We start from the raw sequence: 18,092 nt of genomic DNA, 5'->3' as shown, positions 1-18,092 counted from the left end.
ACTGCATTTATAATGAAAATAGCCCTGTACATTTTAATGAAAGTTATCTTTATCTTCATCACTATTAGATGTTATTTGACCAATAACTTTTAAGTAATGACTCTTTAAAAAAAATGACTTCACCTTCCCTTTAGCAGGCATCATATAGTTCTTGAGTCGCAATCTAAGGTCATGTGCTACTTCCATGAGGTACTGTGAGGAACGTATCAAGCTTTCATCCACAGGACCTGCCAGAGGCCATGAAGCAGTCATAATTGAGTCGGGCTTGAAAAAAAAAAAAAAGGTTCACTGAGATTAGACAAAACAACTATTTTATGATTCTTGGTTAGTTTCATACCAAGGCTACCATCTGTAAATGTGTGCTCAAAGTTCAAACCTGACTACACAGAACACACTTTCAGCCCCTGATCTAATGTTCCCTAGAATTCAAGCTGTGAAGTCTGACTCTACATTCTTAATTAGCATACATTTGTAGAAGCATATTAATACCCACACACATATGCTCACTTTCAAAGAAAATTATGTAATGCTAATTTGCCTAAATTTAATCATTATTATATAAATTACACACACTCTCAGTTTTTACCCTATTAATACATCTAGTACTGAAAGTATGGCTATTTGAACACATTTTTGCATTGTTCATACACTGAAAAATACAAAAGAGCTTGGCTAATAAGGCTGGAAAGGAGTTATTAAACCAACCAATCTGTTTATCTGCAAGCCTGGGAGAAATAATTAAATTTACCTTCACAGTAAGAATGCTAATATAATATCCCTGAATATGCAGCCGTATATATGCCAGAAATTTTATATAAAACAAGAATATTTATGCAAATACACACTTCTACCTTTGTTTATAAGCAGTTCATAACAGTTATATATATCTTTCAATATTTTCACCTTTTAAAACAAACAGCTAGAAAAACAATATTAGTTATACATATATTAAAATATATATTTGAATGTATTCAAATGTATTGTAACATTTCCTAATAGGAAGGTGATAAACAACACATACAAAGTCACATGTTTTTAAAATATACGTAGTGTGTATATAAAGACTCATACATGATGTTTCTATCTAAAAAGGAGACAGCTTCAATTTAAGCTGCTGTAATAATTATGAGATGATGAACCCAACACTATATTTAACAGTACTCATTTTCAGTCTTTTTCTTGTAAGTAACATTATTACCACAACATTTATTTAATGAGACCAAAATCAAAACCACACAGAACGTCTTAAATGCATAATGCTACCTTTCCCAGGAGTGTCCAGATGTGCTCACACAAATGTGGACAGAATGGAGCCAAGAGAAGTGTCTGAACTTCAATAAACCGGAACACGAGGTCTCGGTGCATCCCTTCTATGGCCAATTCACGGTACTTATCTTTCGCGGCCTACAAAATTTGGAATTATTTATCATTTCTCTCCCCCTACTTCTTTGAAATAAAATTATAGGAAAAAAATTCAGTATCTCTATCTTAACGCATTTTTAAGTACTTAGTCTTTAAAAATTTCATAATTTCTGAAAAGGTTTTGCTTTATTTTTAAGATTCTGAAAACAAATGTGTATCAATCCTTAGGTCCATAACAATAAATTGTTTAAATTTGTACATCTTTGATGACCTTTGCTATTAACCATTTCTTTTTAAGCACTTCTTAGCCATTTAGGATTCTTTAGGGGGATTGTTTGTTCACATCCTTTGGTTATTTTTCTTTGGATACCTGTATTTTTTTTTTTTTTTTTTTTTGATGTGTCAAAAATCCTGAAATACAGACTGTAAATAATTTTCCAATTGACCGTATTTTTAAGATGATTTCAGTTGTGATTTTCTTATCTGTGTTGCCAAATTCATCAGTCTTTTTTTGATTATTCCTTTCTTTTGTTTTTATGATTAGGAAATCTTTTAATTACAAGATCAAATAAATGTTTGATTAACCCTGTTTTTCAATAAAAAAAAAAAAATTATCAATCCTAACAAAAGAATATTGCACTTTTATATTACTAATTCTCCAAAAAAAATACCTGAAAAAGACATTTTGTAATGGACATAAAAATTGAACAATTTAAACTGGGTACTAAAGGTGAATGCTCTAAGTAATATATATTAAGACTAAAAAGCCTGTAAATATGATACACTGATATGCTCAGCACTTATCCTTATTTATCCACATTTCTGAAAACCAAATTACATAAATCCCAATGTGATATTCTACAAAACTGAGAAAAGCTACGTTTTTAGTTTAAGCTCTTGGACTGTCAAACTTGAGGATATACTGACACCTTGTGGAAAAATCTCAGAAAACATTTGCTTTCAAACTAACAGCAATTAGTTTACAATTAGGCCCCTTTTTTTAAATCAATTTTAAAATGCTTTTCTGGAAAACATGACTAATTTTCAGATTTAACCTCAATTAACTCACAGCTCAACTAGAAACAGAATTATTTATATTAAGGAATTATTTATATAAAGGAACATAATAGAAAAAGTACCCAAGAAAACTACTTAAAATCATAATTTATTGAAGACTTTACAAGTTTTCACTCTCCACTTAAAAGATGAGTCATTATGCTATAGCAGGAGGAAAAAAAAAGAAATGTATAATATTCACATTGACTATTCTATAGCTATGAAAAGAATTAACAGCTTACCTGAAATTCAAAAAAACCCGTTTTCAAAGCTTCTTTAAACATCATCTTTTCATAGTTTTGATCTGTCTTTATAATTCCTGCATTCATTTCACTACGGAGTATGGAAAAAAGGTAACTGAGTTTAAAGGCAAGTATATATAGGTATAAAAAAAACTTCCACATATATTAGCAATATGTGAACCGTGAACTTCCAGATGTTCAAGCTGGTTTTAGAAAAGGCAGAGGAACCAGAGATCAAATTGCCAATATCCGCTGGATCATCGAAAAAGGAAGAGTTCCAGAAAAACATCTATTTCTGCTTTATTGACTATGCCAAAGCCTTTAACTGTGTGGATCACAATAAACTGTAGAAAATTCTGAAAGAGATGGGAATACCAGACCACCTGACCTGCCTCTTGAGAAACCTATATGCAGGTCAGGAATTAACAGTTGGAACTGGACATGGAACAACGGACTGGTTCCAAATAGGAAAAGGAGTACGTCAAGGCTGTATATTGTCACCCTGCTTATTTAACTTATGTACAGATTACATCATGAGAAACGCTGGGCTGGAAGAACCACAGGCTGGAATCAAGATTGCCGGGAGAAATATCAATCACCTCAGATATGCAGATGACACCACTCTTATGGCAGAAAGTGAAGAGGAACTAAAAAGCCTCTTGATGAAAGTGAAAGAGGAGAGTGAGAGAATTGGCTTAAAGCTCAACATTCAGAAAACGAAGATCATGGCATCTGGTCCCATCACTTCATGGGAAATAGATGGGGAAACAGTGGAAAGAGTGTCAGACTTTATTTTTTGGGGTTCCAAAATCACTGCAGATGGTGATTGCAGCCATGAAATTAAAAGATGCTTTTAGAGGCAAAGTTATGACCAACCTAGATAGCATATTAAAAAGCAGAGACATTGCTTTGCCAACAAAGGTCCATCTAGTCAAGGCTATGGTTTTTCCAGTAGTCATGTATGGATGTGAGAGTTCGACTGTGAAGAAAGCTGAGTGCTGAAGAATTGATGCTTTTGAACTGTGGTGTTGGAGAAGACTCTTGAGAGTCCCTTGGACTGCAAGGAGATCCAACCAGTGCATCCTAAAGATCAGTCCTGAGTGTTCATTGGAAGTTCTGATGTTGAAGCTGAAATTCCAGTACTTTGGTCACCTCGTGTGAAGAGTTGACTCACTGGAAAAGACCCTGATGCTGGGAGGGATCGGGGGCAGGAGGAGAAGGGGACAACAGAGGATGAAATGGTTGGACGGCATCCCCAACTCAATGGACATGAGTCTGAGGATGCTCCGGGAGTTGGTGATGGACAGTGAAGCCTGGCATGCTGCAGTCCATGGGGTTGCAAAGAGTCAGACACAACTGAGCAACTGAACTGAAGTGAGGACTTCCCTGGTGGTCTAGTGGCTAAGACTCTGCACTCCCAATGCAAGGGGCTCGGGTTCAGTCCCTAGTCAGGGAACAAGATCCCACATGCTGCAACTAAGAGTTCACATGCTGCAACTGTTAATAAGGCACCCTGCATGCTGCAATTAAAGATCCCACATGCCGCAACTAAGACCCAACACTGCCAAATAAAGAAAGAAAGAAAGCTAATAGTATTTTTATCATATAAAATTGCTATAAGGCTAAAATCAGACAATGGATCCAAAGTACTTAGCATAGTTCCCAGCACAAGTAAGTTTTCAATGAAGAGTGGCTATTATTAACATCTAAATTTAAGAGTTAAAAAAAAAAGAAAATTTAAAAATACACCAGGACTAAGCAACTCCTTAAAGTAAAAGTGGTTGGGGACTATAGATTACCTGGCAAAAACTTTATCATTGAAGGTATTGGCAGGACCACTTCTTAGGCTATCCCAGTTGGCAACCATTTCTTTCACCCATTCCACCCAGGTGTATAGGCGGAGAATACCTGCATCTGCCATGGCTTCCACAAAGTTAGCATCTTCAACAGTGTCACCAGCATCAGCTAGAGCCAAGCGCATTCCTTGAAGAAGAAGAAAAAAAATTAATCGATGATTTAAAAATGTAGTTACTGAATATGAACTATGTGTGCAGGTGGGTACACTGCCAAGCCCACGTACAAATTAAGAAACAGCAAGTGCTTTAAACCACTGCATGGATCAACAGCAAAAATAAAGATCACCAAAAGCAGAATCCATAATGATGTTGTTAAAATATTTGAATTTTCTATATTGATTTGCATACACTCAGCATCAATATCCGTTTCTTCTCAGGCATGTTGTGCTAATGAGATAAAGTGATCTTTAATGAGGCAGAGGAAAAAATGATAAACTTGGGAAAGATATCCCTATCAACATCTCAGCCTCATTTAAAGGCAGCAAAATATTACAATTATTTTAATGCATAAGAAAACAGAGTGCTACCTTTTGTGCACAAATACATATTTTCTTACTTCTAAAAGCAGATTCTTCTAGGTTTCTTACTAACAAAATACAATTTTTAAAACAAAATCTTCCATCCTAAAATATTAAAAAAAAAACAAACAACCCACCCATCTGTAAGAGTCTAATCAATTAAATTACAGGACATCCTTGCAATGGAAGACGATACTGCTATAAAAGAGTGAGGAAACTTTAATGTATCCACATGAAGTGACCTCAAATATGAACTCATAAGTGAAAAAGGCAAATTTCAGAGTAGTATGGATGATATGCTACCATCTGCACCTTAAAGAAGGAGATGAGAATATGTGATATCAAATTACGTATGCATTAAATATCCTTTATAATACCCAAGAAGCTGAACACATTTTTAACTTTTTATATTGTAATAATTTTACAATTACAGCAAGGATGCAAAAGACAAGGATAAATGTTTCACCATTTACCAGACTTTCTTAATGTTAACAACTTACATAACCACAGTTTCAAAAAAGCAGGAAGTTAACATCAGTATGACACTACTAACTGAACTACAGACTTAATTCAAAATTTCACCAGCCTTTTCTCTAATATCCTTTTTCTGTTCTAGGATTCAATCCAGAAAACCACCTTGCATTTGATTGTTTATCTCCTTAGTCTCTTCAAATCGTGACAGTTTCTCAGTCTGTCCTGGACCTTGACTACTGATGGGTAGTCAGGAATTTAACAAAATTTCTCCCAACTTGGGTTTGTCTGATGTTTTTGCATGATTAGATGGAGGTTATGAACCTCTGGCAAGAATATCACAAGAGTGATGCTGTATGTCTTCTCAGTGCATCATGATCAGGGAGGTACATGATATTAATATGACTTACTATTGCTATTGCAAACCCACCTCATGTGGTCAGGTAGTGTCTGCCAAGTCTCTCCACTGTAAAGTTACTATTTTTCCCTTTGTGATAAAGAAGTATCTTGGGATAGATACTCTGAGAATATGCAAATAACCTGTTGGTTTGTTTTTTTTTAACTTTCATCCATTGATTTTGGCAACCACTGATGGATCTTGTTGTAACCTCAGATATGCAGATGACATCACCCTTATGGCAGAAAGCGAAGAAGAACTAAAGAGCCTCTTGATGAAAGTGAAAGAGGAGAGTGAAAAAGTTGGCTTAAAACTCAACATTCAGAAAACGAAGATCATGGTCCCATCACTTCATGGCAAATAGATGGGAAAACAATGGAAACAGTGACAGACTATTTCTGTGGGCTCCAAAATCACTGCAGATGGTGACTGCAGCCATGAAATTAAAGGATGCTCCTTGGAAGAAAAGTTAGGACCAACCTAGACAGCATACTGGAGAAGGCATTGGCAACCCACTCCAGTACCCTTGCCTGGAAAATCCCACGGACGGAGGAGCCTGGTAGGCTGCAATCCATGGGGTCGTGAAGAGTTGGACACAACTGAGCAACTTCACTTTCACTTTTCATTTTCATGCATTGGAGAAGGAAATGGCAACCCACTCCAGTGTTCTTACCTGGAGAATCCCAGGGACAGAGGAGCTTGGTGGGCTCCTGTCTATGGGGTTGCAGAGTCAGACACAACTGAAGTGACTTAGCAGCAGCAGCAGCAGCAGACAGCATATTAAAAAGCAGAGACATTACTTTGCTAACAAAGGTCCGTCTAGTCAAAGCTATGGTTTTTCTAGTAGTCATGTATGGATGTGAGAGTTGGACTGTAAAGAAAGCTGAGAGCCGAAGAATTGATGCTTTTGAACTGTGGTGTTGGAGAAGACTCTTGAGAGTCCCTTGGACAGCAAGGAGATCAAACCAGTCCATCCTAAAGGAAATCAGTCCTGAATATTCACTGGAAGGACTGATGCTGAAGCTGAAACTCTTACTTTGGCCACCTGATGCGAAGAACTGACTCATTTGAAAAGACCCTGATACTGGGAAAGATTGATGACGGGAGGAGAAGGCGATGACAGGGGATGAGATGGTTGGATGGCTTCACCAACTAGATGGACATGAGTCTGAATAGGCTCCGGGAGTTGGTGATGGACAAGGAAGCCTGGCGTGCTGCAGTCCATGAGGTCGCAAAGAGTCGGACGCGACTGAACTGAACTGAACTGATGGATCTTGTCTTTGACAATATTACTATGATGTTTCTCTAATGATGATTTTATATTTCATTCAATTCTTCCACATTTATTACTTGGAATTCTTCTGAAAAGAAGAACAGTCCCCACTCCCCCACTTACTTATTCAATTATTACTATATATCCCTATGAGTTCATGAATATTTAATTTATGCAAGGAGTTATAATTCAATACTACGTTATTTACTTTATCTCTCAAAAAGTTCTTGCTCGGGCAATTGGGAGCCCCTTCAAGCTGGCTCCTGTGCCCTTTCAAATTGTCCCCATCCTTTCTGAAACATTTTCTCATTTTCTGGCATCATAAAATATTCCATGCCCATTTTGTATTTTCTCTACTCCAGACTCAAATCAATCCCTGCTCCTAGGAACCCTAGTTCCTTTTACTAGAGAATGGTATTTAGAAACCAAGATCTGAATGACAGGTGTTTCACCATTAACTAGTGTTTCAGTATCCACAGGCTCTCTCAGCAAAACTAGGAAATAAATGCATGACTAACCCACACATAAATCTATATTTATTTTTATTTATTTTTAAAATATTTATGTTATTTGGCTGCACTGGGTCTTAGTTTCAGCATGCGGGAACTTCAATTTCCACTGCAGCATGTAAGATTCAATTCCCTGACCAGAGATTGAACTGGAGTCCCCTCCATTGGGAGCAGAAAGTCTTAGCCACTGGACTACCAGGGAAGTCCCTATGTTTATTTTTATGTCTGTCTGTATAAAAAATAAAACCCATGAGTTTATGCTGATACTGCCAATTCCAATCCAACACCAGGGAGTTCATTTGAGCATTTCCTCTTAACTTATTTATAGCTTCTGATACTGAGCTCTCACCCACAATATTTGTTCAATCCCAGTAAACATATAAAAGTTTCAGAACTGCTAATATACACTTCTTTAAAAGAAAAAAAAACCTACAATATTGTGTACAGTCCTTTTCATCTTGCTATGTTGTCATAATACTGTTTTTCTAAGTAATTTAGGTTAGTTTTTCCCCATCCCTTTCAGTACAGTCTCAAACTGTGGTAGTCTTGATCAACAAAAAGAAGTGCCATGATGACCAAAGGCTAGGTTACATAAGGAAGGACTGGCTCCTTCAGCTTAGATAGTGCATTTTTTCTCTTGACAAAGTAATGATTAAATGAAATAGTAATGAAGTCAGGGGAAACATATTTTTCAAAAAAATGAAGGCTTCTAGGTTCAACTCATCTATATCAAATATGGAGGAAATACTTTGAAAAAGCTTCCTATATGCTTAACGTCTCTACAAACTAACTATTTAATTTTAGAAATAGCATGAAATAGAGTTTCCAGGTGGCACTACTGGTAAAGAGCCCACCTGCCAATGCAGGAGACATAAAAGATGTGAGCTCAATCCCTGAGTTGGGAAGATCCCCTCGAAGAGGGCATGGCAATCCACTCCAGTATTCTTGCCTAGAGAACTCCACTGACAGAGGAGCCTGGTGGTTACAATCCATCGGGTCACCAAGAGTCGGACATGACTGAAGCAACTTACCCCAGCATGAAATTAGGAACAAATCAGGTAGCACTAACAGTGAGTTTCCTTTGAAAGAAGACTCTAATAATCTTAGCTTAAATTTGTTTCTAAACAGATCATATTAACAATTCTTATATTTTAAAAATTATGTTGCTTGTACACAAAGAAAACATGAATATTTTAAAGTATTGGTAAAAGCTAAAGAGAAAAGCAATGAAACTGAAACAAGAATGCTAATTGCCTTCTGCAGTCTGAGAACTGGGGACACTAAGCAACAGCAATAAAAAAAACATATACTCACCATCAGCTGAATATTTATCAACAGCTTGGGACAAAGTGAGGAAGTTGCCTGTGGATTTTGACATCTGAAAAAGAAAGTCAATGATAAGGCTTTAGTAAGAGTACATATAAATAAAGTAAACCAGATCAGCCACATCAAATTAAATGAGCAGGCTACAACTAGATAAAGATAAAAAGGATTAGAAACATGCAAAGGAAAAGACACTTTACACTTATTTTACAGAGGAGAAAACTGAAATCCAGTCAACACAATGACTTGCCTGAGTAAGTAATCTGCTGCTGCTGCTAAGTCGCTTCAGTCGTGTCCGACTCTGTGCGACCCCATGACGGCAGCCTATCAGGCTCCCCCGTCCCTGGGATTCTCCAGGCAAGAGTACTAGAGTGGGGTGCCATTGCCTTCTCCGAGTAACTAATCTAGTCAGTGACAAAGCTAGGACAGCATCTCCTGTGTGACACTCAGTCCATGGCTCTTTGCATTAACTGATACTGTTGCTTGGGAATTGGTTTAGACGTGGAATGATTACACTATAACTATGGAACACTGCAGCTGGTTATAAGAGCTTTATAACAATTAGAGTCATTCAGAAAAGAATGGACAAGCTCATTAGGTCAAAATTAGGAAACTTTAGGAAACAAATTTAGGAAACTTCTTGTCATTAGGTCACAATAGTTGCTTACTCAAGTTGTGCTCTGCCTGAGGGCAGCACAAGTAAGTAGGCACTGTGCACAGCCCAGCAATCTTTATTGTTTAAAAAATTTCTATGCTTGGTAACTTTGCTAACACCAAAGAGAAGCGGCCATTCTATCAAGTTTCTACTACAGAGCAATAAATCTTGTAATAAAATGAGTATGAAAGTTAAGCGAAAGTGTAAGTCACTCAGTCATGTCCGACTCTTTGCAACCCCTATGGATCCTCTGTCCATGGAATTCTCCAGGCAAGAATAGTGGAGTGGGTAGCCATTCCCTTCTCCAGGAGATCTTCCTGATCCAGGGACTGAATCCAGGATGTCCTGAATTGCAAACAGATTCTTTACTGTCCGAGCCACCAGAAAGCCCTCTACCAGGGACATACAGTGTATACATAACACAACAATGTGGAGACCAAAGGAAACATCATGTTATATTAATAGCAGGATTTATACCTGTACTCTCATATACACACATGCACACACATATATATATAAATATATATATAGTTCCACCTTGACCTACGAAGAAAAAATGAGTTCAACAATCAAAAGTCCTTGCTGATTTAACAAAATCTATAAAGTAGCTATTTTTCAGCCTAATGTACAAGTTATCTTAAATGAACTTTTTTATTCCCTGTTAGGGCACTGGTTAAAAAAAAAATCTCATTTTGCAATTCATATCATCTGCTATTTGTTTAAATCTATAACTATTTTCATTATTATATAGCAATGAATATTCTTTCATCATTAATATTCCATCAGATATAGCAAGATTCAATGGTTGGAACAAGTCCAACTTGTTAGGATTGTTATTAATGAGAAATAAGTAACATTGCAATTTAATTTTTTTTTTTGTTTAGTTGAGGAAGCATGCCCCTTTCTCCGGAGAAGGCAATGGCACCCCACTCCAGTACTCTTGCCTGGAAAATCCCATGGACAGAGGAGCCTGGAGGGCTGCAGTCCATGGGGTCGCTGAGGGTCTGACACGACTGAGCGACTTCACTTTCACTTTTCACTTTCATGCATTGGAGAAGGAAATGGCAACCCACTCCAGTGTTCTTGCCTGGAGAATCCCAGGGACGGGGGAGCCTGGTGGGCTGCCGTCTATGGGGTCGCACAGAGTCGGTGTCACACGACTGAAGCGACTTAGCGGTAGCAGGACCTTTCTCATGTGCACAAAGGCATTATAGGGGCAAAAAAGCGCTTGTCAAGAGGTTGGCATAACTCCTGTTGAGGATACTGAATAATCAGATACTTATGAAGCATTAAAAAAATCATATATATTATTAATATATGTACTATGATTATACTACTGTGATACTACTAGTATAATTGTAGTATCATTAGCAGCAATAGGGGAAGTTGCAGTAGTATAGGGAGAGAGATACTTTCTAGAAAGAAGCATTAAATAACACTTAAGAATCCTACAGGCTCCAAAATTCTATTATTCTAATTTAGTGGCTAGTCACAATAAAAAGCAAAAACCACCAAATTATTTTCTCAACTTAATGAGAAAGATGCAGGGTCACAAAGCTAGAATCTTTATATTTCCTGTCCATTTCTCTGTCTCTCTTCTCTGGTAACAATTTGTCACTCTTTGCCACTCTAACTCTAAGACAATTATTATATAGGAAAGTTTTCCCCATCCCTCCTCTCAATTAATACTATCTACTCTACTCACTCAATTTTAAATATAAATCTTTAATTTACATTGGTAGTACTAAAAATTTTAAATGCAAGATTTTTAACTGTCTGATTTTCATATTCTTTATTTAAGAAAGTACAACATCCTAAATCTGAAAAACATTTCTGCAGAATTCTAACGTTTCAAGAGGTAATGAGCGTTACCTTCTCAGAGTTGAGGAGGAGATGTCCATTGGCTCTCACAGCTACAGGCCATTTATCACTTGACAGGTAAATGTGTAAAGACAGAAAATAAAATTTAAAGATTATGGTTTAGCCTTAAAAACTTGAGGTAAATGCTAAGAGTCATAATGTTTCTTAAGGCAAATGTGCAGGGATATTTATTGAGTCCTATTTATAACAGGAAACAAATGAAAACAAGTATCCATTAGTAAAAGGACTGGTTTATAAATTATGGTGCAGGCATACGATGAAATACTATGAACTATCTTAAAAATAGAGGCCAGGCTATACATATAGATATAAAAAGATCTTTGTTGTTTAGTCACTAAGCTGTGTTTGACTCTTTTGCAACCCCGTGGACTACAGCCCGTCAGGGTCCTCTGTCCATGGGATTTCCCAGGCAGGAATACTGAAGTGGGTTGCTATTTTCTTCTCCAGGGGATCTTCCCGCCCCAGGGACTGAACCCACATCTCCTGCATTGCAGGTAGATTCTTTCCCACTGTGCCACCAGGGACAGATCATCTTCCACGAAAAGTTGCAGTGAAAATTACATGAGTTACTAAAAGTGATTTTACCAGTGATAGCATAAGCACCTGAAGCTACCACTTATCTATAATTTTAACACGCTTATATATGTCCAAAACTTGATGCAATGGGATAAATATTCAACCATGTTACTAACAAGTATTTCTAAGACACCTGATTTCTCCAAAAACACATTTAAACCAATAGAGAAAACTATTTGAATGACAACAACCACATCAGATTTATTTTATTCCTCTTCTTCAAAATCTTTTATTCTTGAGAAAGAAAATGTAATCTCATTCTAAATGCAATCTCACCCTAAATACAAGAAGTTCCATGAGATTGCTTTGGTTCTGCAAAATAAAATTTGAACAGTGGGAGGGGTTTGTTTCTCCAGCTACTTGAAGACAGGAGAGAAAGACACAGGGGCATGTCTGGGTCAAAAGGGAAGATGACAGAAAGAATACTCTTGAGCACATGGTATTAAAAATGCATCTCTGATCCAGATTCTAGTCAGAACATCATGACTTAATACTGGAAACTTGGGGTTCTCAGCTCTAAAGGGATGTTTCCTTCCCATTCTAATGACCTAGGCTCTGTTTGAAATTGCCTGTTAACAAGTCAAATGAGTCATGTAATAGGTCAAGCGTATTACTGATTGACCATCAAAGTATCTGAAATGTGAAATGCTTTGGCAGCTCAAAGCAGGTATGAGAATTTCTGGATATAATAGGAGAAGGTGTGCTTTCTCCTTCAGTACATTTAATGTAAGAAAAAGAATGTATTGGCAAATCTAACCTTACCCTCTACAATAACATCAGTATATTTAAAGCCACAAGGAACCCTTGTCAATAATCAATACATGTAGTTCACAGCTTTTTTGGCACTCACCATTCTTCTGGCCACATAGCCACATGATTATAAAGGAAATATGAAAGATGATTTGGAATAAGATCCTTGCCAGAGGCTCGAAGATCCACAGGATACCAGAACTCAAATTCCTGCTTTAACTGATCTAATTTTTCCTTTGGGATCTGAGTCTTAGGAAATGGAGCTTCCTTGAAGAAAATATAATCCCAAACTTCCTTGGTCATTTGCTGTGGTCTGTATTAAAATAAAAGTAACGGATAAACAACAACAGAACATATATATATAGTTTCGTTGAAAAAAACCAGCATTCTAATCCAACCATGAAGTAGAAATCGGGTTTTTTTAAGTATTTATTCTATTTATTCATTTGTTTGGCTGTGTTGAGTCTTCGCCGTGCATAGGGGATTGTCACCGCACCACGCCAGGTCTTTCATTTCAGCACAGACTCTTCAGTTGTGGCACAGGGTCAGTAGTTGCACAACTCGGCCTTAGTTGCTCCTCAGCATGTGGCATCTTAGTTCCCCGACTAGGGATTGAACCCATACCCCGTGCATTACAAGGTGGATTCTTAACTACTGGACCACCAGTGAAGTCCCAGAAATCGCTTTCTTAATGTTTTACAGTAACAAATGAGAACAAGAGACTCCCATAAGAATAAAGAGTGAATAACAGAGGGGTTACTTATTACTTTTTCTCAATTCAAAAGCAAAACCATCATGACAAAATTCCACTAAATGAATTCTTATAAAAACGAATTATTATAAAGTATTTTCACGGACTTCTCTGGTGGTCCAGGGGTTAAGAATCTGCCTTCCAATGCAGGGGACATGGATTCAATCCCTGGTTGGGGAACTAAGATCCCACTTGTCAAGGGGCAAATAAGCCCACATTCTGCAACTATAGAACCCACGCACTCTGAAGCCTGCACACCACAATTAGAGAGAAACCTTGAGCACTGAAAAGTCCTTGCACTGCATCTAAAGATCTGGAATGCCACAACAAAGACATTGCCTCAACTAAGATCGAATGCATCCAAAAATAAATTAATTTTTAAAAAAAAAGCATTTTCAATACATAAATCAAAAGATTATATCTCACGCTAACAAATCACCTTTCTTCCCCTATCCATTTACCAACCTGATGCCCAACGGAGACTCTGCTTGTCCATGCAAGTCACCTCCCTGCAGCAGGTGTGCAACTGTGTAAAATGCCATGTAAATAGTGGAGTCAGAGAGCGATTCAATCAGCCACTGCTCATCCCATGGCAAACGAGTACCTGTAAGTAAAAGGAAGAAAATTCGTGCAAGATGAATCTAAGAGACACTTCACCCCAGAATTCACATTTTCAAAAGCAGGTCTCTAGCACTGACAAAGCTACTTTTGTAGGTTTCTAAATTTACTTGAATAATATAAACTGATAAATTTTTTTAAAAAAGGTGAAGCACTAGAAATTTTCTATTTAAAATAACTGCACCATAAAATTATATGGGTTAGATACTTCTGCCATCAGGTGAATAGGAGTGGGGACCAGACCCTAGTTTCTCTCACCCTCTAACCAAAATCCTCTCACTTCCAGCTCAGAAAAACAATGGAAGAGAAGGGAAAATGGTGAAGGGTTAACCTGCTACGTAACTGGCAAAGTCATTCACACGGAAACCTGAAGTTTGCTTACCTAAGCCATAAGTTCTCGAGCAAGCGTGCTCCTGTAGCCAATCTAAAGTTGCTTCGAAATTCCTCCTCGTCTCCTCACAGTACCTGGACAGATCAGAATATAAAGTGTCTCTCCTCTTCGGCTTCATTGTCTTCCCCGTTTCTCATCTCCTTCCCCTTCCCCTTGGAGAAGGGAATGGCAACCCACTCTAGTATTCTTGCCTGGAGAATTCCATGGATGGAGGAGCCTAGAGGGCTACAGTCCACAGACTCACAGAGCTGGACATGACTGAGCCACTAACACTTCCCCTTCCCCAGCACCTTCTCCCATCTTACGTTTCCAGGTTCTTCAAGCATTGGGATGTCTGTTTTTTTCCAGTTCTCTTCTCCATAATCCAAGTACCTGGGAGTGGACAAATTGATTAAAAAAAAAAAGTCAAGGATAAGCAAAGTGATGGGAGAAAATTTCTGCTTGCCATCTATAAAAGAAACTAACCACTGGTCACACAGGGCCACAACACATTCATCTGAAGACCTGGATATAACTTGTTTCTCTGGTTCCATGTAAATATATGCATCTCCCTAGATGAAAGTAAATAAAAATATGTCAGATACCATGGCAAAGCAATCTCTATTCCTCAAGGATAAGAAAAGAAGTAACTTAAAAAAAAAATGCTCTACCACCAATAACTAAATTGCAAGTTTTCACTATATCTTCCCTCTTCCCAGAGTAGAAGTTACTTGCCTTTCTTTCTGTATATCACTTGTTTCTGAAAAGGCCTGCATCTTTATCAATCAGGTGGATCACCTTCCCTAGGTAAAGCTTATTCCTTTGCAGAGTAAAAGATGTTTAACAGCTTCTACTGCTATGGTTTGAAGGCTATGGCAGCCTTCTATTTTTGTTATAAGAAAAACATAAAAATTGGAAACTAAATGCATGGAACAACTGCCTTTAAAAAAACACATGCATGAAAACTAGATATGGAAAATAACATTACTAAAGATTTACAGTATCGTGAAAAATTCCCACTAGAAAACTGACCATAAATTTTATTTTTTTTTAATATTAAAACAAATATCTCTTAAGGTGTTACAATCCCAAGCTTATTAGGATAATTTTTAAAAATAATTCAGCATTGTTATTCATAAAATGATTCACTGCTCTGTATACTTAACGCAAGTTCTTCATACTGAAACAGGTAGGGCTTTGGTTTAACAATGGTAAATTAAAAACAGACATGCAATTAACTCTGCTCCTTCTCAAAATTTGAACAAATGACAACAAAGAGGTTTTCTTTTTATTGGTATGAAGTTACAAAGACAAGAATGGGAGAAGAAATAACATCAAACAAATTTTGGAAACTAAAAAGCAGAATGACTGACAATTGTATTAGTGGACCAAAGGAAGCTAGCTGAATCCTAAGCCCACAGACAAGAGAGCTGAATTCTTGTAGCTCAGTTGGTAAAGAATCTGCCTACAATGCAGGAGATCTGGGTTCAATCCCTGGGTGGGGAAGAACCCCCGGAGAAGGGAAAGGCTACCCACTCCTATATTCTGGCCTGGAGAGTCCCACGGACTGTATAGTCCCTACGGTTGTAAAGAGTCGGACATGACTGAGCAACTTTCACTTCACTTCACTTGCATTACAGAACCTCCAAAAGACTCGAGATTTGTGGCACAAGACAGCTCTGGAAAAGGAGGTAACATGAGGCTGGAAAGAGGAAGACTAACTGAAGTCTTTTAAAGAAGTTAGAACCAGATACCCTAATCCCACACTATGCAGACAGGCAGCTGCCTCTCCCTGTGCCTGCAGAGCAATGAGGGTTTATACTCCAGACAGGACAACACAGAGTCTCCCAACCAGAGGACAAAGTTGAGGGAATGGGTTTCATAGTGAAAAGAGGGGGATTAAGAGAAAGTCAGCACATGGGTGCTGATACCCACTCTAGCAATCTTCCTTCATGTTAGCTCCCAGAATGCTCACTTAGCTTAGACCCTTTAAGCCAGAAACTGAAGAATCTTCTGAGGGGAATCTAACAAACCACAAAGCCCTAATTAACAACAAGGCTAATAACATCAGGGCTTCCCTCTGGCCCAAATGGAACTTCCAGATCTCTCCCAGTGACAAGTCCTACCTATATCCAAAAAGGTTCCAATCATCTTTTTGTATGCACTCTTAAATTATCAATAGTTTTCCTCAGACTAATAAGAAATTAAAATTTCATATTCATGAAATAAGAATTGCAGCATCCTATCACAAAAGATCAGATAACAAGAATAAGTTCTTAAACTGGCTATGAGTTGGTAAATGCTTAAGCTGAGTAAGAGGTATACAGGAATTCATTACACTACTCCATTTTTTTATGTTTGAAATTTTCTACACAAAGAAAAAAATTTAGTGATTTTTTAGGAATATTTATATACACATGCACAAGCACACGTAGAGCTGATATAAAGAACACACAGTAAACAAACGCACAAAAACTCATAGCAAGAAAAAGTTGAGGGACTCCCCCAGAGAGAAAAGCAAAAGAACTTCCAGAGTCTAATAGAGCCAATATCTGAATAGTAAGAATTCCGAAAACAAAAATAAAGAATAAGAAGGGATAAAACAATTAAACAAAAAGTAAATCTTCCCAGAATTGAAGAACGTAAGTTTCCAGACTGAAGGAGCCGATCCTACACCCAGAAGAATGAATGAAAACTAATCTACATCAAATAAATCATCATGAAATTTCAAAAGAGAGGATTCTATAAGCTTGGGTGGGGAGGGGAGACATAGATCACGCCATACCAGAACGGTTTTGGACTTCTTAACAGCATCACTGAACCAGAACACTATGGGTAATGGCCTTCAAATTTTTAAGGGAAAATTATTTCTAACCCAGAATCCTACATCTAAGCATTCAAGTATGAGGACAGAATAAAGATATTTCAGATATAAAAGGTCACAAAATTTACCTTCCAGGTACCCTTTTCCAGGAACATTTCTAGACGCAGAGCTTCAACAAAACAAGAAAGTAAATAAGAAAGAAGCAGCCATGGGATCAAGGAGATCCAACTCAAGAAAAACTAAGGAAATCCTAAGTAACAGTGGAGGAACATCCCAGATGACATTCGTGCATGCCTACAGTAAGCAACCAGTCTGGATGACTGCAACAGGCTGGAAGGCTCTGGGAGAACTTTCTCTAAGATGTAAACAATAGCACACTGATGTGTTTCAAAGTATAGAAAAGAAAAATAAACAGTTGGACAGAGTTTGGGGATGAAGTGTCTATAATTATATTTAGAAGTAAAAAAAGTAGAGAAAGAAAAAAAAGACAGTTATTAACTCCAAGGAAAACCAAAAGCTAAGGAAGAGAAGTTCTCACTGTATACTATTTATGGATCAGCCATGTCTCAACACACTGACTACCTCTCTAACCTAAGTTATAATATACCTATACTAGGAAGATGTGGGGTGAAGAAGTATATACAAATGTGAGGTTAGAGG

The 18,092-nt window shown here is 37.4% G+C and overlaps 1 protein-coding gene across 1 annotated transcript in view; it reads right to left on the bottom strand.

Moving 5' to 3' along the window:
- The window catches only part of LARS (leucyl-tRNA synthetase), a 72,713-nt gene that overhangs the window by 18,572 nt on the left and 36,049 nt on the right, over positions 1-18,092 (bottom strand). The window contains 12 exon segments of the mRNA XM_027546080.1: positions 124-264; positions 1,264-1,404; positions 2,661-2,751; positions 4,460-4,643; positions 8,999-9,062; positions 11,535-11,592; positions 12,970-13,182; positions 14,086-14,224; positions 14,621-14,703; positions 14,935-14,972; positions 14,974-15,001; positions 15,095-15,180. Coding sequence (XP_027401881.1) covers positions 124-264; positions 1,264-1,404; positions 2,661-2,751; positions 4,460-4,643; positions 8,999-9,062; positions 11,535-11,592; positions 12,970-13,182; positions 14,086-14,224; positions 14,621-14,703; positions 14,935-14,972; positions 14,974-15,001; positions 15,095-15,180 — 1,266 coding nt within the window.

This window comes from Bos indicus x Bos taurus, chromosome 7 (assembly GCF_003369695.1).
Source record: "Bos indicus x Bos taurus breed Angus x Brahman F1 hybrid chromosome 7, Bos_hybrid_MaternalHap_v2.0, whole genome shotgun sequence".
Taxonomy (NCBI): Eukaryota; Metazoa; Chordata; class Mammalia; order Artiodactyla; family Bovidae; genus Bos; species Bos indicus x Bos taurus.
The sequence above is the reverse complement of the archived record's forward strand: the minus strand, read 5'-3'. Positions and strand labels throughout refer to the sequence as shown.